This window comes from Tympanuchus pallidicinctus, unplaced genomic scaffold (assembly GCF_026119805.1).
Source record: "Tympanuchus pallidicinctus isolate F22 unplaced genomic scaffold, pur_lepc_1.0 scaffold12, whole genome shotgun sequence".
Classification (NCBI taxonomy): domain Eukaryota; kingdom Metazoa; phylum Chordata; class Aves; order Galliformes; family Phasianidae; genus Tympanuchus; species Tympanuchus pallidicinctus.
Genome location: NW_026294637.1, coordinates 7,901,151 through 7,924,463, shown reverse-complemented (window position 1 = coordinate 7,924,463; position 23,313 = coordinate 7,901,151). Strand labels below are relative to the sequence as shown.

At 40.2% G+C, this 23,313-nt stretch overlaps 1 protein-coding gene across 7 annotated transcripts in view; it reads right to left on the bottom strand.

The window, feature by feature from the left end:
* ARNT2 (aryl hydrocarbon receptor nuclear translocator 2) overlaps positions 1-23,313 on the bottom strand; it is a 92,369-nt gene that overhangs the window by 33,695 nt on the left and 35,361 nt on the right. For all 7 annotated transcript variants that reach the window (XM_052671663.1, XM_052671667.1, XM_052671661.1 and 4 more), the window contains 3 exons: positions 8,101-8,203; positions 5,808-5,873; positions 5,291-5,376 (listed from right to left, as the gene is read on the bottom strand). In XM_052671663.1, coding sequence (XP_052527623.1) covers positions 5,291-5,376; positions 5,808-5,873; positions 8,101-8,203 — 255 coding nt within the window. The remainder of the gene's footprint in view (positions 1-5,290; positions 5,377-5,807; positions 5,874-8,100; positions 8,204-23,313) is intronic.

Genomic DNA, 23,313 nt, shown 5'->3' with positions numbered 1-23,313 from the left:
ACTATGAATTAAAATAACAATCTGCCTGGAATTTATTGATACATGACCCAGTGAATTACTACCCCTGCCCTAAAAATGCCTATGGCAAAGATATGCCAAAACGATTGTTCACTTGTTTGTAGTGCAGGTGCTACTATTGACAGCACTCCACAGGTAGAAACTACTTTCTTTACTCTGCTGCTGATAATTATGAAGATTCAACTGTGTGCGCCTCTGTGTGTGTGTGTACAAAGATGCTTTCTAGAAGAAATTCACTTTTGCTTTAGTAAGCTTCTTACTGAGCATATTCCAACGAGGACAATTACATACACACGCTTTTCACTTACTACCAGTTTCTCTAGCTCTTAACACAACGTAATGTTGCTCCTTACGTTCACCAAGCACCATCAGAATCTCCAGAAAAAGCTTCAAAAGCATGCAGGACAGCAACCACCACACTGACCTTTTGGAGGTATCAACAAAATAAACATACAGCAGTTATTCACATTCTTTGTATGCAACTCTGACAGAGGCCGTATTTCTCAACACCAAATACACGCTTCTCTTGAATAATAAATATAGTGCTATGCTTGTTCAAGTTTATATCAACATTTTGAAAAGCTAAGCCTGCAACTGAGCATCACAAATAGAACACTGTGCCGTCAGAGGTTATATTTAATTTCCAAGTGTCCTGTATGCCAGCAAACAGTTTCCCACAGGGTAATGGCATGTGTTTGTGTGGACATAAGGAACTCTTTCTTTTTCCCACTGAGCTTCCAATTGGCACTAATGACAGAACAACTTCATTTTCTGCCTTCTTTCTCCATCCTTCTGCCCCATGCTTTCTTTGAGACACAGAACTGTGTCAGTGGATTTGTGGTTTCACTTTACTACAGTCAGAAATAAATTACTTCTGAGTATTTAAAAGGACGTAATAAGTGCTCCATGATCACTAGCAATCCTCTGTAAATGCCTATCTCCATCATTACAGCTGCAGTTACACATCCATGCATGGAACTGCACTGCACAAGATTATTTTCTATAGACAACACTGGAAAGTGTGGATACTTATCATATATCAGAGAGAATTCTTGTGAAAAATCCCAAAAGCTGAATTATTTTCTTTCTTTAAAAAGAACTTTAAAAATGACAAAAGTGCAAAGAATATTCAAGCAAGTATTCTGTTTTGTATTGGCAGAGGGAGTACTTCTGCATAAACGTCCAGATTCTGCCAAAACTGTAGAATAACCTAACAGCTTTGGCATGCTGTGGTTAAGACGTTACCGTAAGTCTGACTTGGAAGAGCAAAATGTTTCTTTTTTTAAGATAAAAAACGAATGAAGAAAAAAAAGATTTCGACATTATTTGAATTCAATACTATTCTGGGACTTTTTACTTGAAGTTTTTGTAACAAGGATCTATCTAAGCCTTTTCTGCACAATGTTTTCTTCCTGCGGGTCATGTTTTTGATTTACAGAAAAGTAGCAACAACTCAACAGACTGTATCTTTTCTCTCCACCAAATATTTTCCATCAATTGTTACAGCATGAAAATAAACTATTAGGAAAATATCATATGGACCACATAAGGTTCATTTCCTTTCAGGAATAAGATGCTCTGGAGGAACAAAAATGAAGAAAATTAAGTGATTGCTTAAGTTTAAAACTGAACGACCAGGAAAAGGTTAGCATTTCTCAGCTTTATGACTGGTTAGGAGCTTGAAGCATTCCCTCAGCTAAGAATCACACAGCCTTCTAGCTTGGGAAACAGAGGGACAAAGGCTGGAGTTGGGATGCAGCCAGTTTCAAACAAGAGATCCTTTAACCTCCTTCAAAATAATCCAAAACTGCACTGCCATTGCTTATTCTAATACACGCTACACATAAGAAATCAACAACACATCAGTTGGAATCTGGGATATTTGGCTACTATTTTTTTTTATGTGACTTCCACATAAAGCTTACTTGATGCACCTAAGTCCACCTAAGGTCAAGATGTAATTTATGAGGAAATACATTATATTACTGGGGGTTTTGCATGTGAATTTTGCTTTACCCTTCTGTCACAAGCAGAATAAAGGACAATGACGAGACCATTAATGCACCCAGCCTGAAGAGACCCATGCTCCAAACAGTTCTGTCTTCTCTCTGTGGCTCACTCACCCAGAAGCAAGTCTCTCACAACAGACAAATAGCTCCTCTTCTAGGAGAAGACCAAGAGAGAGAGCACAGGCTGCAGCATTCCTTGGTCTGCTTGGCTATGAAATGCCTAAGGTAGATGCTGCCTACGGGTCCTGCATGCTCCCTGATCTCTTCTGGGTGGAGGATGAGGCATGATGTTTTTTCCTTCCACCTCTCACATACTGAAAAAGAGGCAGCTTGCTAGTTAATGAGTCTTGCTGCTCCACAAAGGTGAGAAAAAAGGGAAAAATGTGGGGTAGGTAACACTAACAGTGATCACAGGGCAGTTCTTGTCGTGATGTTTCTGCATCAGTACTCACTGTGATACACAGAGTATAGGCACATTGACAATGGACAATGAAATATAGCTCAGAAAGAGAAAAAAAACTGGTGTTAAATTAAGTGCAGATTAGGTGTATTTGCAAAACATTTGCTACTGTGTTCATGAAAGTATGTGATATGTGTTGTATATCAGTTGCATAATGCACGTGTCACACTGCATGCTCTGAAAGAACAAGATAAAGGGTTTATGCTGAAGCATAAACTTGGCAACTGAAAAAAAATGAAAATGATCTTTTCCATGGTTAATTTATAAACCAGCTGAGACGTGGCACAAACCCATTTATGCCCAAGAACGCAGAGATGATGCAAAGACCAGCAGCTTGCTACTTGCTACCTGGCTTGAACAAAAGTGATTTTATTACAGAGTAAGAAAAGCTTTAGCAAATTAAATTACTTGTGCAGTTATTTCATTTGCTTTGCACATTATGGTTGAATTACCACTGGAAATGGGAACAAATGTATTGTTGCCACTGATTTTCCCAAACATACTGGGTGCCAATTCAGCCTTTGGATATTCTCATTCAGCTCCCAAATACAATGGTTATAAGAAAATCACCAACACGAAATGGGGAAGACTTGTGGGGGTGTGAGGGCAAATAAACACTCAAAGATGTCTCAATTCTGGACTACATGCCCCGAAAAAGACACAGGCATGACTGTGATGAGTAACAATTTGGATGTTAATATAAAAGACCACTGAAATTCCACGTAAGGCTCTTAAAAGCTAAACCATTCCTTTGGACTGTGCTATGGTTTGGAGGCATTAACTTTGTGGAGGAGCAGTGGGATATCATATGGGGATCACCATGTGATTTTGAGGAGTGCAGTAATAGAAGTGGGATGAAATCCAACATTACTAAATGCATAAGCATGCACTTGGGGACTAATAACTGCCACAAACTACAGCATTAGAAATGGGATGAAACTTCACATTGTGAATCAGAAGATTCAAAGCTATTTTTGTTACAAAGATTTTCAGTTGACAAAAACTGAGGAAAAGGCAGTCTGATATATATATTAGGTGGTTTAGGATGCCATCACACAGAAAAGAAACAGATTATATCATATTCTGCCTCTCAGGACAGAAAGTATCATTTTCATGATACATCACTACAGTGTCACCTGGAACAAATGTTTATAGTTCTGACAATCTACATTTTGAAAAGTGAAGTTAAAACAGATGGATAAAGAAAAGAAAATGCACAGTGAGAGCAGCGATTAGAAGAAGCCTGGTTTATCTGGGCAAAGTCAAGGCTGACAGGAGATGACTTCCTTCTGGAAAGCCCCAGAAGACTGGAGAGACATAGACACAAGGCAATATTTATGTGAAGAATACACTGCCATAATCTTAAGATAAATTAATGAGAACTGAGGATTGGATTGGAGAACTTGCTAAGCATGGGACAGCAGCGTGACTCTGGAGCTGGAGTAGAGCAAAACACCACATACCCCAGAAGCATCAGGTCTCTAAGGAGCTGATACCATGCAGCAGGCCTTCACGCGAGTTAAGCAGGGAGCTGCAAAGATCTAATTTCACCCACACCTTTCTGAAGAGAGATCTCGTGTATCATAGCTAAACGTTCTTACGCTTGGAATTACCAACAGAAACAGTTTCATTTTTGTAGAGCAATTTACACACACTGTTCTGTTCGCTCTTTTGCGATTGGAATGAAGTTGAAACATTTCGATTTCTACAGCACAATGAAATATATTAAACCCTTATCAGTAACAAGAGGAGAGGTTTTCACTGCCTGTACTGTTTCAGAAGCACAGGTCACTTGTGATACAAATTAGTCCTGTTCTTGGATGCAAAAGTTACAGAAAATTTCAAAAGCTTGTCTTGTACTATTGAAAATGTCTATATATGTGTGTACTGTTTGAGAGATGAAAAACACGGGTAACTGATTATATAACTCAAAACCACAATTCAGCAGGAGATAAACACGAGGTTTACACCCATATTCTGGTATCTGCACACCAGCATACAGACACGGTACAAACCACCTTTAGCATTCAAAATTCCTCAATAAATTGATTTATGATTGTGGCGTACAACCGCAAAAGGGCAGGACGACTCAAGGTTTGATTCATGTCAGGTGCTGTTATGTTGAAACAGTCCTCTTCAACTACTGCAAATGCCAAGGTCAGCCAGCTCAGTTCATGATGATGTCTAGATGAGCTTCATTGCTTCCCTTCGGAATTTTTCAAATGCAAATATTCCCATATGCAATATTGAGCAATAGGTAAACTCCAGTTCAAAGAAAAATATCGAGACCTGTTTCCCAGAAAAACAGCCTCAAAACAGAACTTATCACAATGGCTGAACATTCTCCACTAAAACCACTACTCTGAAGTGAAGATCTGTGCACCTAAATTGACATTACACATTTTCATACACAGGTTCTTGCAACTTGGTACTTAAATACAAGTTGTTCTTTTGTAGATGTATCTGAGCTTTGGGTTTACTTTCTAAAAATGAGGCCATTTTTATGTTGGCTATCAGACTGAAATCTTTTGGCTTCAGTTGCTGCAATCCCATATTACTGACAACTCTTCTATAGCTCTTTTTGGCAATGAAGTTGAGAAGGGTTTCATGTAAAAAAAAAAAAATTGGAAGATTCTGAGTATGTAACAGCAGCTGATTTCTTGATATCAAAAGCTTATCAAGATCAAATAGATGGAGGTACCCTTACAGAAACTCAGCCTGGCTCTGTACCAGTAAAGGGATCCTGATCCAGGTTCCCAAGTCCTCGAAGATGTGCGTTGCACTCTGCCCACAAGTTACACACCTGCTGGTGGCCAAGCCTTGATGTAGCCAGTGCAATGGACAACAGCATACTGTGCTTCACCTTCTTTTACCGGGCCCAGGCCATTCCTAAATGAAAAGGAAACACACAAATACAAATACACACAAATAATGTTAATTGACACGCAGAATAGATTTGGTTTTTTATACTATTATTGGTGATCCACTAATATCTGTAAGCTGTGTTTGAAACAGCCTACCATGACCCTAAGTTCTGTATTACAACACTACTCAAGTGTCACCTCCTTTCCACAGTACTTCTCAGAAAACAGTAATGAAGCTTATTTCAGAGATGGAGCAGGTTAAGGGAAATAGCTGAGTCACTTGCACATGGTTTCTGCCACAGCTCAAGTGAGTACTAAGTTCTCCTCCCTGTGACCCTGGGCTACTTTGCACTGTAGGCTAATGAACGTTTGTCCAGAATGTATGCTGACTAAGCATTACTCTAGTGGAAAAATGAGGGTGCTTACAGCAACTGACCATTGCAGTAAATTAAATACCTGTATCTTTTCCTCATGGTGGTTATTCTGTTCAAAGGTAAGTGATCCAGAGGAGCATTTCCACACCTAAAAATAAAAAAGTATTTGAAGTTTTGAATATAAACAGCTGAGATGAAAATGCATTTTAAGATCCTTATTTGTACATGTAGGCAGACAATTATGGATGTTTATTTCTGACAGGAAGTCCCAGATACATGTTTTCTCAGAACTTGCTGCTTTCGCAGCCTAAACTTCTTGGGTGCAGTACAAATATTTTCTTGATTTTATGAAAAACAATAGATAAAGATTCCTTCCAAACCCTCCAAATCTAAGGGCTATTTGCAATAGGAATTCCAAGAGTGGCTACAAAATAGTTACACTCCCAGATACTGTAAAACAGGGTGAAAACTAGACGAGTGAGGCCCCCACATACCCACACAAAATGATCTCAGTGTATGGGTAGCTTCCCTGGACAGAGCATTACAACTGCTGCACACCAGCTATAATTTTAGACATCACTCTGATCTTTGCCAGGACAGACATTTGTTCTTGTGTGTTTTGTGGTATTTCTAACTATGCCTAACAGCATAATTTTACAATCCATTTGAAACTCAGTAAATAGCCTGAAAGATGAAAACAGTTCATTCTCGGTTGACACAAAGAACAATAGCAATAAAAGAAGTAATCACAAGGAAAGTTCACGTTATTTGATCATCATTCTTCCAACAATTTTTTTTTTTTGCTTCTTTTTTAAACTTTTGTTTTTATGTTTACCAGTCACTGCCAATGAGAAAGAATGAATAATTAAAGTAAGATTCAGAATTTAAAAACAATGGGGATGTTGGAATGTCTAAAATTACCCTCACGCACTGGACTTTCCAGAATTGAAGCGTGAAGAAATAACTGCATTTTAATTGTTGTTTTAAAAGCTGGGCAACAGCAGTAAATAGGACAGTAGGCCCAACTTTCTTTGCTGTCTCCTTGTTAGAGAAGAAAAGATGCTTACTGAATAGCAAACATCAGACTGAATGTCTCTAAAGAAATCTTTGTCTGAAGCCACCATATTTTGTTTCCTAACAAGCTAAAATATAAAAAAATCACCGTTAACATTATGTGTGAGGATATGTGCACAGTACTGGATTCAGAATACATACAGCTGCTCCTTCTGTGGATTATAACCTCATGTACTGCACAGAACTAAGAAAAGAAGCTGCTGTGAGAATAGCTCTCTAGATTATTGCCCTTTTCCTTTCATCTTGACGTGTTCTCCTTGTCTGATGAACACTTCCATTGAAATACAAGATTCCTACTGCATCCTCCAATGCTCATTACTGGCTTCAAATTATTGCCACTGGCCTGCAAGTATCGCTGTGAAGTCTAAAGCACAGGAAGCCTTTGCATGGTTCAAGGACAGCTAATATAAGAGGAGCTACAGTTTTGACATCTTATCCCAAAGGTATGAGGTACATAAACCCCTTTCAAGTGCCAGATATTCAGCCTCCTTGCAGGATGCATAGAACGTTCACCACAATTAACAGAAGCACACACATTCGTTGTAACATGTAAATATTTTGGTCTGTGTGTCTCATTCCATAACAAATTGTGCATTGATTGTTCTCAGCACGTATGTTGGATATAGGCTGTATATGCAATTATGTACTTCCCCCTCTAAGCACACAGAGTTATCCTGTTTGCACAGAAAACGTCAGAACCATTGGGCAGGCAGACCTCTCAAGAAGCCCAGGCAACACAGGAGAAGGTGGAAAATTTCAAAATAAAAACCCTTTAACAATTACTCATGTATCTAGAATCAACTAGCTGACATCCAGTTAATTCATACCAGGCTTAGGTTAATTCTTCCATAGACGGCAAATATGCAGCTGAATTCCTGTTTGTCTTCAAAATTCTTTTAATATTATTGGTTTCTTGAAGAAAAACACAGAGCTGGGCTTTCATTAAACTTGCAAAAGCTCTGTTCCCAAAGTACTGATTCAAATAATTTGATCTGAAGAGACAACTGCTTACATGCCAGGGGTGAAGCTGCCATGAGGGTCTCTGGGGAAAGCATGCAACATCCCACATTGAAAAAAAAAAACACCCAACTGCAACACAAGCGAGATATTGCTTTGCCATTAATCATAAAGGAAAACAAGTTTCAGTTTTACTAGAGTTACAAAAGTCAGCATTCTGGAAATGCTCAATTGGAATATGTCACTACAGCTTCAGTCTCCAAACAAGGTCAGGAGAGAGTAACAAAATATTTGACGTCGGTAATCTGAGAATATCACAACAGAAGTACCAGGTACATACATACCTCATTCTGCAAATGAAAGAGCGTCTTGATCCCATGCACATTCTCATTGAGGACTGCTGACCCTCTTTCTTTACTGTTCCAGTCTTCAAGTCCAGGATTCGTCCTAGAAAAGCCAGGAAAGGAAATGATATTTAGTACATAAATTTAAACCCATTTACTACAAAAGAAGATGACAATACACTCATAAACTTAATGCCATTAGCCTATTTGGGGGGGAAAGCCTACCAAAAAGCTTGTCTCGCATCTGTTATGTGCTGGCTTAACCAACAGTTTCAGTGAATGTGAGTCATAATTTTTTTTTCTCTCCTTTCTATCTAGCCTGAAACCAACTGTTAAGACAGGGTCAAATGTCTGGAGACTGAGAAGACGACAACAGCAAGAATAGCTTTTTGACTTCATCTGCTTGCTCAAATCCTTCCCAGCACTGCAGAGAAAGCAACATGCACCATTTCCCTGGCAGTCACTTCACCTTGTTTATCCAGAACACCCATCATAACAGCACCTCAGAGATGCAGGGCTGTAATGATGGTGAAGAATACATAAGATCAAGGTTTCCCCCTCAGGGACAGACATAGAAATAAGGACAGATGAGGGCAGAGCTGGGGTGATGCTCCTACAGTAACTTGGAAGAGGACCTTAGAAAAATAAAACCAAAGGTAACAGAGCAGTAGCACGGCTTAATCTTTGCACTCTCCTAACAATGCAGAAAGCAGTGGTTACTACAGAAAGCTTTAGATTAGCAGCAGCACTGTCTGAGCATCACCTGGCTTCCTACCGCATGTCACTAAAGAGTAGACAGAACTGACTTCTGTGACTACAGCTCAATTATTAACAGATGAACACGTAATCTTGCACAGTACTAACATGGACCAGAAACGGACTAGAAATGAATCACTGTCCCAATTCCACAATGCTTCAGGGCTGGATAAAGCCACAACAATTACAGCGGGCAAGAAAAACGCACTGAAACAGCTGCTAGACAACTAAATCATGGCCACCAGCTTTAAAGCCTTTACCAAGATAGAACAATAGGCAAATTTATAGCAAGATACGCGCTCTGTGCTAGACTGGAGAAATCACACAGAATACAGCCAAAGTCTTCCTCATCACGTTTACTTAGGAGTCTCTGTCCAAAAATTCAGTTCTGAAATAATTCTACTGCCAACCATACGCACTGCAGAATTATTTTAACTGAGTGTTTACCTCCATCCAAGAATGGAAATGAAGTCCTCGCAAAGTAGCTTAAAGATTAGAATACATGCTGTCCATGTGAGGATGCAAGCCAAAGCAAGCCACTAGAAGTATTTTTCTCATTAAAAACATTAAATTTGTGATGCACATAAACAAAAGAAGAGCTGTTTTCTGTGCACTTCGCTTTTTCTTCATTCTAAAACAAATCTGTAAATGTGATACCAATAATCAAAAAGCAGTAACATAAATGTAACCCAAACAGCTAATGGGAATATATCTTTTTTTTTTTCCTCAAAATCATTTATAAATACATTTCAGAACTATGTGGCTGCTAAACTTAAAACTGCTGACATGAATTGCTTTGGCAAGAGTGCAGCCCCCAACAAGAAAATCATAGTTTTTAAACTCAACTTTATTTGGCAGTGTCTTAGAAATATGTATCAGATAACAAACAGTGGTCTAAATTTTGCACTGGCTTACAAAATCACTGCAGGGGATGGTGGGGGTGGGGGTATGAGTCAGAGAAGTGTTTGGTACATAGGTATGACACAGTTATCTCAGCAGCTTGTTTCAACAGTCTGCCATTTGTGCTGTAACAATACATAGCCAACTGACATACTATAAAGAATAGATAATTCGCGACATATATCATTAGAAGCTAATGCCCAAATTCTCTTAAAAACATGGAGAATACGTAGTTGAATAGATGAAGAACAAAGCTTTTGGTTCAGCTCAAAGCAACCTGCATCCCTAGGAGAAGAGGCATCTCCTAAGCGTGTTGTTACACAGCTCTCAGCTCTGTCAGAGCTTCAAGATGTCAATACTGAGGACATCAAGTGTGCAGAGCATCTCTGGGAAAGAAAACAGAGCAACAACTTGCTACAAGATTGATATGAGTTTGTGACCAGCATGGCTACATATCACAGGTAAATGCTGGTTTGGGATAAAGGAACCGTCTAATATTATTTCTGCCTGTCCACAGCACTGCATACACACTAGCCACTGCTAAGAACCCTCTGTTTGCAGAGCTTGTGTGTTCAATGATGACCATTTTGACAAAGCATTATCCTTTCTCAGTTTAACTTCATGCAAACTGCTCTAAAAGCCTATCTGTACTTTCAGACTGCGGTTTACAGCAAGTAGCTTTTACCAGGCAATCCTGAAGAAGTGCAGACAGATAACAGTGAAGTCAGGACAAGCTGGAGCTATACCAAAATATCTGTGACAGTTTCCTAAGGCTGTGGAAGTCTGCAGCTGCAACAACACAAGGCCTGGTCTCAAGGCACAGCCACATCTCTCAGGACTCCTCAGTCGCTCTGCACTCGACTCTGCAAACAGGATTCCACTTCTGCCAGCACAGAGTTAGAAAATCACCTTTTCTACCTGCTTTTGTATCACCCACAACTCACGGCAGCTGCTCACACAGTGGGTCTCAGTGGGTCCTACACTGACTTAAATCACAACTTCATTCCACATATGCAGCTTGGCTCAAGGAGATGATACACTGCAATGATAGCTCTGTCACAGAGCCATACGATATTCCAATCTGTGTGCTCCTGATCCTGTACACTACTGCTGCCTCCTTGGTGATAAATACTCACTTAGGTTTCTCCACAGGACACCTGCACAACACACATCTGATAAAAAAGTTGGTAATTATAGTCCTGTAAGAAATATTTCAGGATGCTCTGACAACTTCCTTTAACTGAACAGTGCACATGTGCACTTTTTGCCCCTTTTCTTTGTCTAGTTTAAGTGGAGCAATTTTAAAAGGGAAATGCAATTCACTGCCACCCGCAGCTGAATCCCCCAGTGAGCTCCATACAAATAGGTAATTGCATGTAGTTCTCTTTCACATTAAACTTCTCTCCTCTCCAGCTTCAGCGACAACCCTCAGACACAGCAAGAGCAGGATGAGTGTCTGACACAGCCATCTTATTACTGTTTGCAGCAGCTGCACAATTTAGAGAAAACCAGTTTATTCTGCTGCAAAAGTGAAAGCAAATAAACAACCACAAGATTATTAAACTATCACATAAATCGAGTTAGTCTGGATATAACTGACCATTTATTGAAATTATCCATCAGAGACCACACTCAGATGGCAGTACTGCTTAAACTTGTAATACTCCAGTTGGCTTCTGAGCAAGAACCCATCATGTAACCCAGGAAGCTGATGTCCTCTGCCACAACAGGAAAGGGCCGTAAGAGTGGGCAACATAGTTGAGGAGAATGTGCAAGAGATTAATTATTGGGGCAAAATTAGAGAAGACAAGTAAAGCTAAGCTCTCCCAATGGAGAGAACAGCTAGCAACCAATTCAAACAGTGCAGGTGGATACATGCCTGGAACGTTCCCTTTGTGTTATGTTGCAGTGTGTTTCCAAAGATGTTCTAAAAGCTATCAAGAGGACAAATGCTCAAATTGGTAGTAACAAAGCCCTGGTATGTGCAAACAGTCAATAGATCATGGATGTATTTTCCTCCCTTTGAACCTTCAATTGCTACTGTGAATGTTCAAATATCTTTTCTGTGCTTGCAAAGGTTGAGATGAACCTAAGCCAAGGACTGGTTCGGGCCTACTGGAGTTCAAGGGGCTTTAAATCTGGAAGTCTGGCTCAAATCCAGTTTTATACAACAGCACCAGACTGCTAGAAATTTGTTCCTTCACGGATAAGCACTGCATGCTAGGCTTTATAGCCTGATTATCAAACACAGTCTGTTGTTTATTAGTCTTTCAGTTCTTTTTTTGGTGGAATCAAAGCTCCACAGACATCTACGCCTAATTCTATCACAAATGCTTTCCCTGTTGGATTTCTAGTTCCTAAGAATCTCACAGCCTGTAATTAGAAAGAAGGGCCTGTTATGTGAGAGCATTCTTCTGCAAATGAGTTCTGTGCAAGTAGCTTTGTAAATGTCTGTCTCAAAAACAACTGTATGGTATCCAGCTTCAGGGCTGGAGTTTGCAGTAAGGAAATATCCCTGGTTTGCAACAAAAAACTACTTGCATTTACTTTCAAATATTTTGGCATCATGCACACAAAAAAACAGTAAAGTTCACAATACAATTTTCCATCTAACTCAAGAGAGTAGAAGGACTGATGTCTTGCATAGAATCTCAGTTAGTAAGGAAAAAAATCTTAGTGTAAGGAGTCTCACCTTGCCCTCAACAGGATAGCCTTCAGCAACCCAGCAAACTCACGCTGTAATAGCATCCAATGTGCTCTTTGCAGGTCAAAGACATTTCGTAATTATTCTCTGCCACTGGATTGTCTGCATACTTCTTTCCAGGCAAAATAAAATGAAGGATAAGCTAAGTTTGGTTTGGACAAAGTAACAAAAGATACCTTTGTGCTCATCAAAAATACTCCACAGGCTACTCAGGGAAGACAAACAGAACACAGGAATACTGCACCAAAAAAATCCTTATGAAAACTAAAAACCTCTTTATCTTACTACAAAAACGGAAAAAGCAAGACAGGGACACAGGAAAACAAGAGGAAATAATTAAAACCAAAAGAAAACTCATGGTCAAAGTACTGAGGCTTCAGAACACCGATCCAAATGTGAGCTGAAATGTCAGAAAACAAAAGACTTATTCTGTGTTGATGCTATCAGTACGTGAAGCTTTCAGAAAGTAGCAGCAGAGAGATGTTCTTAACTAAAGCTATCAGCTGCAACCCGGCACACAGAAGCCCAACCTTGCAAATGAACAAATACAAGATGCTGGCTGCTGCTTTGGACAAGCAATCAGAGTCCAGAACACCAACTCCTTCCCCTCCTTGATAGCAGTTTGCACATATTCACCAACCATTGCTGAACACTCTGCTTTACACTAAGTGAGATACCAGCTGGCAGAACTCTTCTTGAAAACAAGAGATGCATTATGAACATATAAACTAAATATTTTCAGTAAGAAGCTAAAACAGCTGAAAATTGATCTATTTATATTAAGTTACTCTCAGTAAGCTCATGACAGAGCAAACCAATTATTCTGTATTAATTCAACAATTAAAATAAAAAAACCTTAAAAATTTATACCATTATAATGGTAAGGGATACAATTGTATCTCATATTTAATGCATCTCAGCGAGTGGTATAAGCTCTATTAAGTTTAATAAATAAGCTTCTACCCTGTGGATTTCAACATAAAATAAAATAAAATCAAAGATGACCTAAGAATAGGCTGAGAATCAAAACTGGCTCTCCCTCCAGGAAATCATGTTCATAAAAACCAGAGGTGGCTCACAATATATAAATAAAACAATATACATGCAGATTGAGAGGAAATGCCACAGCTCAGAAATTCTCTGCTGGTCACCAAATTACCTTCCAAGAAGGGAGCATCCCTTCACCAGCTCAACACAAAGATAGGAACAACACTTAGAGCATTCCCCTCACTCACATCAGTGGCTACAGCACAGATCTCATAGGCAGTGCCTGATAATCTGGTGTTTATTTTAACACTACTACTTCATATTCACTGAGCAGTTAATCATCTTTTAAACCTGTGACAAAAACACCAATTCTTCACAGCTTTTAAAATACCCAAGAGAAGCCACAAAGAATGCACAGTTCAGAATAAAGAGCTTGATGAGGTTGTTTTCACAAAACATTTGCCAACTCGTGATGCTTAACTCATTCACCAAGACGCCCTGCCACAAACAACCCAGGCGTGCAGGCAGAGCCATTCCCTCCACACATGGAAGTGCTGCCAGGATTGTAATGACACAGAACAGATGAGTTCATAGCAGATTGGAGGCTCTTCTCTTTCACACTTCAGATTTATGCATTATAAGTACTGCAACTGCATTATTCAAGTGTGCGCGTAGTTTAAATTCACACATGGAAAGTAGGTGAGGGTCTGGGTGGAGCCTTTGGATTCTGCCCTGAAGGCATCTGGCAGAGCATCCCCATGCACACAGCCCAGCCTTGAGTCCCAGCTGGTCTGACTGTGCAGGTGATGGGAACTCACTACAGGAGACTTCACCCTTCCTGCATAGCTGTACACCACTACTGTTATTTCTCTCTCTTCTGCAGAACAGGACTTCCTGCCCTGAGGCAACCTCTGCTGGAGTCTCCTAGCATCCAACCAGCTCAATGCAAAGCACCTTTAATCATCAGGTTTTACTGAAAAGGAGCATGACAGCAGCAGGCAAAGGTGGATGAAGAAAATACGTGGTGGTTTCGGTCTCTCCTCACACCTCCAATAGGAGTGGGAGCGCTGGAGGTGACAGCTAGGTGGAGCAGGACATGGAAAAGGCAGAGTAGAGCCAGAAGCGTGGAACAGGAGTGTACTGGGCAAAGCAAAATGAGGCACAACTACCACAGCAGCATTTCCAGCACTTGGAAATTCTCAGGTACACAGAAAAGGTGTGTGCGGAGTCTTGTAGCTGGAGATGTAGAGGAAGAAGCTGTAGGTCCTTCCTGACTTTGTCCCATCTGTCATTTAATGTGGAAAATAGGGAGTATTTGGAGATCAAGTGTAGGCATCCAGCTGGAATGTGGCTCAAGACAGCTGCGTGGGCAAGCCTGCATAGTATGCCATGCAAAATAACCACAGACATCTAGAAGAACAGAGCCACAGGGATGATGATATACCAACATCCCTTGAAAATCACCACAAAAGTGATAAATCAGCCAGCCCTACACAGCCTGGATCAAAGTCAGGGACCACACAGGGCTTCCCAGCTGTCATTATCCTGCACATGTATCAACCAAGCAGCTTGTGGGACGGCAAAGATAAAATGCAGTTGCACTAGCTCTGAAGATGACACTGCCTTTCACACAGTTATTAGAAGGCTGCTTCAGCTCTCACAGCCGTGGGCTTCACTGCTCACACAGGCGCAGCAGGAAGCAGCATCAGATCCCACTCTTCATCCAACTACATTATAAAGCGTCACTAATATACCAAATAAATGCATCAATATGAGTATAATAATGAGTAACTGGCTGTGAGCACGTACTTCTTTTTAGCAAAGAAAGTAAATTCCAAAGGAGATCCATGCTTTTATTCCTATTAAAGATGAAAAAACTGAAGCGCAAGAGAACATTTCCACTTGCCTGCAGTCAGCCAGCAGCAGGAACTGCAGGACCCAAGTTCACATAAGCAATGTGAGTTCTCAACACACTGTAGCTGTAGGTAATAATTCTCAATTACATATTCTACAGTGATTCTCAGAAATCCCATGCTATCTCACGATGACTGTGTGCTTATCGGGACATAATCAGCTTAAATGAGAAATGTACATGATCACACTTCCAAGAGAAGACCACAGCCTGGGTGGCTGATTTATCTGGTTCTATATCCAGTGATAACCTCTTGGTGTAGCAGTATAGAATTTGAAATGAATTACCTAAATAAGGAAAATATATTTCACTTAAATCAAGTACTCTATACTCATAATGCTATTTAGAAGCAGGAAATGCTCTCCATTGCTCGTTTTTCCCCCTGCAGTCATGAAAAAATTCCTGAACTACCTATTCCTTAATGATGGATAATGTTCCACTTATAAATATAAACCATCAAAGCTCATTTTTCTCAGTGGCCTGGCTTCTCAGGGGGGCTATTTGAGCCTCTCCAGTGGTATTAAGGTTTACATCATCTAATTGCTAAAGGCGTTGTATAAGCATTAGAGTCAAGTTATGACATTCTTACAATAGAATGAAGAACAGATTCCAATCAGCAGCAATCAAAGTTAAAGTAAAAAAAAGTAGTAGTAGTAATGCAGTCGAAATGTAGCTATTTTTACAAATCCATCTGTCTCCTACTTACTAACTGAAGACACTGACCAGGCCAAGGGAAATTGAAAAGCCTTCTCCCTGCCCCCTCCCCTTGTTTTTTAATAAGAAACCCCTCACATTACACAGCTGTTTGCCTAATACAACTTGTTCTTATGAAAACTCACGAGGCCAAAAGGTCTCTGCTGTGCCTGCCTTCGTGTTTGAGTAAGCAGTCTGCATCATGTAATTCTCCACAGCGTTGGGCAAATATGCATCCTTTTAATCAAATTAAAAAGGAAACTACACGGGCTTTTGAGCCATGCTGCTGAATTAATTTTAAGGGAATATTTGAAGGGATAGTATTAGAGATCACATGCAAGCTTCTCTGTTGAGGGACGTGGAAAAACTAGAGAAAAAAAAAAAACAAGCTAATAATTCAAAGCACATGTGGAAAGTTAAGTTATAACATAAGAAATTCAAAAACATTTTAATGACTAAGTGCATCTGGGACACTCAACAAGAGTTATCTTATATATGGGAAGCATTCAGCACGCTAAATAGAATGACTTCAGCAAAGCCATACAGATGTGTGAGCTGTCCCTAGTCATCCCTATTTCTAGTACCCTCCCTGTAAATTGGGATGGCGGTTCTCTGATTTCCATCCTTGTACTGTCTTGTCAAACTTACTTAGCAGAATCATTATGTTGTTATAGGGTTGGGAAAGGTCTTACACAGCTGTGCTCTGATCTTTGTAGCTACTTTTAAACAAGGAAGTATCACCAAGCTCATGGCTCCGTGAGCTGGGCAGCTGCAGCAGCACTCCTGACAGCTATCAGATATATTGCAAGGAGATGGAGAAAATCATCATGCTTAGGCCTGCCAGTGACCCAAGATACAAAGTTCCTCAAAAGACAAAGCAGACTTCCTACAGTTAGAAAAAGCATCTAAAACCCCAGCACCAGTTACTCCAACCATTAGCAGAGGCATCCAAACTAATTCTAAAAACATAATTCATTCTTTTACCATTCACAGCTACACAATAAACACATAAAGCTTGTAAGTAGTTTTTGAATTAAACAATGTCTCACTTGAATGCTCAGCAGAAAGCCCTACTCAAACACACTTAGCCAAAAAAGCTTCAGCTTCTTGCATTCTGAGTGACTTGTACTTCATTATCAAAGTCAAATAACTAGAATATATGCTGTATTAGTAAAAATTAGTATAATCTAGCTCTAAAATTAGGTTATGGGCAGTTCCATGAGTCAGTGGCATATGATGGAACAGTCCATTGAAGGAAATAAATGATAAAAGCTGGATGACTTTGTGAGACATCTGCTGTGAATGGAACTAAATTTAAACAAAAGGAGGGTAAGAGAGCAGGAGGAAAACAAAAGGCTCAGGGAAGCTGCAGGCTATTCCTTTAGTTCAATTAAAACGAGGCTTATGTAACAAAACATTATTACACATTTTATCTTTTTGAAAATACAGAACATGAGTTGCATGAGTTCCCATGCTACGAAAACAGACCGGAGTATGTTCAGTGATCCAAGTGCAGATCTAAGGCATTACAGTAAAACAGACCCTAGGACCATGGAATTATACAATCATTAAGGTGGGAATAGACCACTAAGATCACCCAGTCCAACTGTCAAACCATCCCCACCATGCTTACTAAACCACGTCCCTCAGAGCCACATCTCCATGGTTTCTGAATACTTCCAGGGACAGCACCTTCACCACCTCCCAGGGAATCAAACCACAGAATGCTGTCAGTGGGCCACATCACTGTGCTAGCTGTGTGCCAGTGCATGGAAGGATTTCCCTCCCCATAGCGGGACAGTGAAGGCGAGTGGTGCCATGATCCCAGCAAGCTGCTGGGAAAGGGAAAAGAACATGGAAGTCCAACCACTGCTGTTCCTTCGCTATGAAGTAGGAGAGCTTGAGGTAAGAGGGAAAGATGCCAGCAGCGTGGGTAAGGCAGTTACTCTCTGCTTAAAGCTTGGGGTGAAAGACTGTCTTTGAGGCAATGCTCCTCTCTAAGCTGGGACTCATCACACAATAATAAAATATTGTAGTGCACTGTATTAGCTTAATTGAGGCAGCACAGCAGAGAAACTAGCCTGAAGGAAAAGCTGGCTCTCCACAGGGCAGATGTTAAGGACAGTACTGTACCCTTCCAGCATGTGGGGACTGTCCACTGAGGCATCCAAGATTTACAGTGGGCTGCAAGTGGCGCACTCAGATTGCCTTAGTGGCAATGTGCTAAGCTGCACATCTTGGTGAGATATTTGTAATGCACTAGTTTTTTTCAAAAGCAGAAAAATCGCTAACTCCATATATTTCATCATAACAAAACAGAGCAGGCTGAATAAATATTTGAACATTCAAAAAGAAACCAAAAACCTTAAAACCCAGCAACTGAAAACAATCCAGTCAAACATCTGTGATAACAGACCTAAATACATGGCAGTTTTCAATTGAGAAACTCATGGTGAGGACTAAAGAGAAATAAAAACCACAAAACCCACTTGCACATGCATGCCCAAGCACCTGAAAACCCACCCTAAAAGTATTTCCTAATGCTATTCAGGTGTAAGACATCTGTCTCAGAATACTAGCTTCCTTATTTGTATTGTAGAAACAGGTACTAACTGCTTTAAACAACCATTAAAATTAGCAAAGTCGTTTTTAAAATTCAATTTACCATCACTAGTCTTCCCTCCAGCACTATCCACCCAATCTGAGTGCCTCAGCAGCAGGGAGACCACTGGGTCACAGTGTTTGTGTAGGAGTTGCTTTATGAACTGTTTTATGCATAGCTGGCTTCTCCCAACCTTTGGGATTTTTTTTCTTCCCCCCCAAAACACCCCCAGAGACAAAAGCAAAACAAAATTCTCTTGGAATAAGTTAGTGAGATTAAATGTACCATACATTTAAAATATGATCGTATAAAAGTAACTATTTTTGAGAGCTGACTCGGTTCTTCTGTTTCTGTGGTATTGTCTAGTGTGTCAAAGGGTAGGAATGGCCCCTGAAATCCTCTTTTTATCACATGATTAACAAAAAACCCAAATTCCAGACTCTGCTTTACCCCTTTAAGACCCCGCAACCACAGGCACTGCTCACAGCCACAACCAAATGAGGGATTTTTTTACATTCACTTCAACTGAAAAACACGGCAATGCATTGGAAAGGAAACATTAAGTCTCATACAACTACCGTTATGCACAGGATGTTTAAAACTTTCCTTGTTTTCTTTCTGGATGCCAGCAGGTTCACAGGTTCAGACAAACCTCATCTACCCACTAAGCTGGCAAACTGCAGTAGATCAAATCAAACATCAACAGAAGAGAAGCTGGAAATACAGCGAGAGGCATGGGCATCACTTTCAGCCACATCAGTGGGATATTCAAGATGTACATGCTGTACATGCACAGCATGCTTGTTTCCTGTTCCTAAGCATCTACCGTACCAAGTCATCTGCCTGCTAACAGAATGGAAAGCAAACACTCACTTCCTTCATTCCATATGTAAAAATCAGATGAACTAAGGACTAAAGCCCAAAATCCACTCATTCCCGTGCATGACACTGCCAAGTTCCAATGCCATCACTGGCTGGCATGCTTTGACCTTCTTGCTACCAGAACAAAAAGTCCACAAAGTTGTGATCAGATGTTTTTCTGCGGAAAAATGGCACAGCAGTGGGCTGGTATGAATGGAAAGTCTTACATCTGAAACATCTTCATTCTCTGCAATGCCGGTGGGACCACATAACTTCACTGAAAAACAGGTATCACATGGAGATTTGGTAGCTGTCTGCAGCAAGCAGAATTGTTTACAAGTTTTAAATACGAGAAGATTCCTTGCCAGAACTCTCTCTTTCTACAGTAAAACCAGACTCAAATGTGAAATACTCAGTTCACATGAACCAGTCATACATTCCACACATGACCATTTCGGTATGCTCCAGGAATTCACATACTGAAAAAGCAGATAGACAATGCAAGAGCTTCTTTTCCAAAGATATCTGTTCCCTCCTCCTGCAGGTGCAGTAATTCTGGCACAGCCCTCTCAGGCTTCGACCCTTCCATGGAAAAAAGTGGGTGTGTGGGGGTGGGTGTGGATGGACGGGTGGAAAAGTCCCATAAAATACTAAGCATCAAGGTTCAAGAAGTCCTGCAGAGAACAACTTCAGGACATCTCATGCCATGCACATGGAAACTTTCTCTCCTCCTCTTCTACCTATCTGCTGTCCTGCATGTTATTCACTTGATGGCCATTTCTCTTCCTCCTGCTGGTTGTTACGTTTCAAGGACCTTAAGTGAAAATATCTGATGATGGAACCACTGTTTTATCCCAGAATGAGAGACATATGTAGTTATTAATTCCCTCTAAACACACAAAAAAAATAATACAACTCACTCCCTACCTGTCTGGATGCTTGCGGTCTTACTAGGTCAGTCATGCTGTGCTAAAATGTTAAAATCTTAGTACTGAGGTCTGGTTTTAATTCTCTGTACTCTGCCTTCATAAGCTGCTGGGCTGGGCACATTTCAGAGGCAGATGGTTGTTTAGAGTTCACACACACAAGAGAAATCACAGAAGTAAAAATAAATAAGTAAATAAAGTGCTGCCAGTTGAAACAGCCCTCTACAGGCAGAGTGCCCTTCTGATGCATAAACCTCTGACAAATGTACTCTTCAGATGCAAAGTGCAAAGAATAAACTCCCAAACAAGTTTTACTACCACTCTTAATTTTGGCAAGTGCCTCAATGAGGACACATTTATCTGAACAAAAGGGAAATTTTCTTTTTCAAGGAGTGTTAACAGCTCCGATTAGAAAAACATCCATTTTTGGCAAGTATCTCAATTTCCACAAAGCACAGAAAGATGACAGGGAAAATCTGTCAGAATACAGAGTTTATTTTTTGGTATAAGCTTTTAGGCACTGATACCTCTAATAGATACAGATACATTTTAAATAAATGGATTGACCTAATTTTCAAAAACTGATTTGGAGAAGCTCTTTGGTTTGCTAATACATGGCAGAAGTCATCCCATTCATCAAATGTTTTGATAATGCATTACTTTCTCATTAATCACGAGTTTTACTGTCACTGTTGATAATGACATTTAAGGCATAATGGCATTCTGTTTGCCAGAGCTGAGTTTCTGGGCATGCTTCAAGTGAGTTATTGAATCCCTTGAAAGAATTTTGCATGCAAAGCCAAGTAAGGATTTCATCCAACTCTTCTTTGTATCATCTGGATTTTCATTAATTTGAGTCAGAGTTCAAAATACTGACCATGCATCAAAACCATGTTTGCATTCATAGGCTACCAGTGTGCGTGGAAATAAATCTCCTTCTCAAGAAAGATCAAGTGGAAATCAGACTTGGAAAGCTGACACGGAGGTACAAGACAACTCATAGCACAAGAAATCCTGTGCTGAATTTCAGGAAATGCATCTGTTGTAAAGAGAAGTTATTCCTGATCTTGTCTCCCATATGGTTATTTACTGTTAATTGAGCATTTCCCATCTGTTCAGTGCTCTAGAAAGCTTCGCTTTGCTTCTCCACTGGTCTCTGGCATTATCCTCTTTCCAGTTTAATACTGTTTTTTTCTTTTTTACAGACGATTTGGCTCCTACCTACACCATTAGGTTTTTGTGGCTCCACGTACGAACTGGGCTCAGTAAAAAGCTCTACAGCTAGACAGAAAACTGCATTTGCTGAAACCACCACTAGGAGAATAAGTGTTACTTGAAGGTTCTAGAGACAGGTTCCTCAATCCAATCCTCTGTTCAACTAATTTGGACTCATACTTCCACGGTACTCATGAATCATTGCAAACTGTCACACAATGGTCTTCTCTTCTAAAATAATACCTATCAGCTTAATTTTTGCTGTGTTCTGTCACCATTTCCATCATAAAATTCTACTTTTTTGTACTTATAAAATATGGCAATAAAATATTATGCCAAGACTAAACTTGGCACAGAGGTCCTGTCCAGAAGTAACCTCAGTCTTTTTCTGTCAGCAACTGAACTGACTTACACACTTTTAAATCACTTGAAAAATGGAAGTTGTGGAGGTTCTGGTTTTCATTGTCACAGGTACACTGTTTCAGCATCCCTTTGCTACCCAGCCAAAACAGTTTATAAAGACTGCTGAACATGAGTGTCCTGAGCAGGCCTTGTGCAGTGCTTCCTTAGTTCAGTTTTTGGGGAATAAATGGAATGGAGGTATTTTTCAGAAGTCGCCTTTCTTACTATTTTACTCAAAGTTCTATATTCTGTGCCATCAGAGAGTTTTTTGGGGGTTTTTTTTGCAGCAGTTTAGAAGCTCCTGCTTGCACTGGGACTCTGCTATGCTGTGCATTACTCACTCAGTTCACAACCTCCAGCCCTGAACCTGCGTCCTTACCCCAACATCCATCAGTTTCATCAGTGAATCTTGATAACAAAGATGTCTTTGTGAATGGATCCTACTGTTGGTTTTATTTTGTGTATATTTAAAGTGATTTGCTCTTCCCAGATGCAGGTTTCCAGGAACGAAAAGGGAAAATACATTATTACTTGGAATATCTAGCCCATTCTGATGAATCACATCCATAACACAAACAAGCTTCCTGGGAAGACCGTTTGTTGCTGTCAAGTCTCAGCTGCTGCTGTCTTTTCTAGAGCATTTCAAACCATACACACACACCACAGTTCAGCTTTCCCGTTGCTACAATGTGTTAGCAATTAATGTACAATAAACAAGCAGACAACTGTTCCATTTCCAGGGAATAAAATCTCCAAGGAAATAAAATGGAATAGAAACTATCCATCCTTCCCCATATCCTGACAGTTAAAAATAGAGAAAGCAATTAACTCCACAAACACATCACGGTTTTAAGTCCATAGTTAAACAGCCACTTCAGTTTGGCATATGCTTTTACTGCTCCTGAAGTCCTGCCCTCTCCTGATCTGTAACTATTCCCTGCTTCTCCTTTGTGCTAGCACAGAGTTCAAGCAACCCCAAGATAAGGCAAGCCAAAGAGCTCTCAACTACAAACAAGGTGTTTTTTTTTTTTTGCTTAGGCTAGCTTTCAGCTGGGCTGGCCCCTTTATCTGGTACTACAGTGAGTCATGGCAAATGCCAAAATATTAATGGGTGAAATGAGGTGAGCATTGCATAAGCTGGTACGACTGCCAAAGAGACGCTCATGCAACCACAGTCCCGGTCTTATTCCTGAGGGTAGAAATGTGAGAGGAAAACTGCTTTCTCCATCAGCTTTTCTCTCTTCCCTCTGGCAAT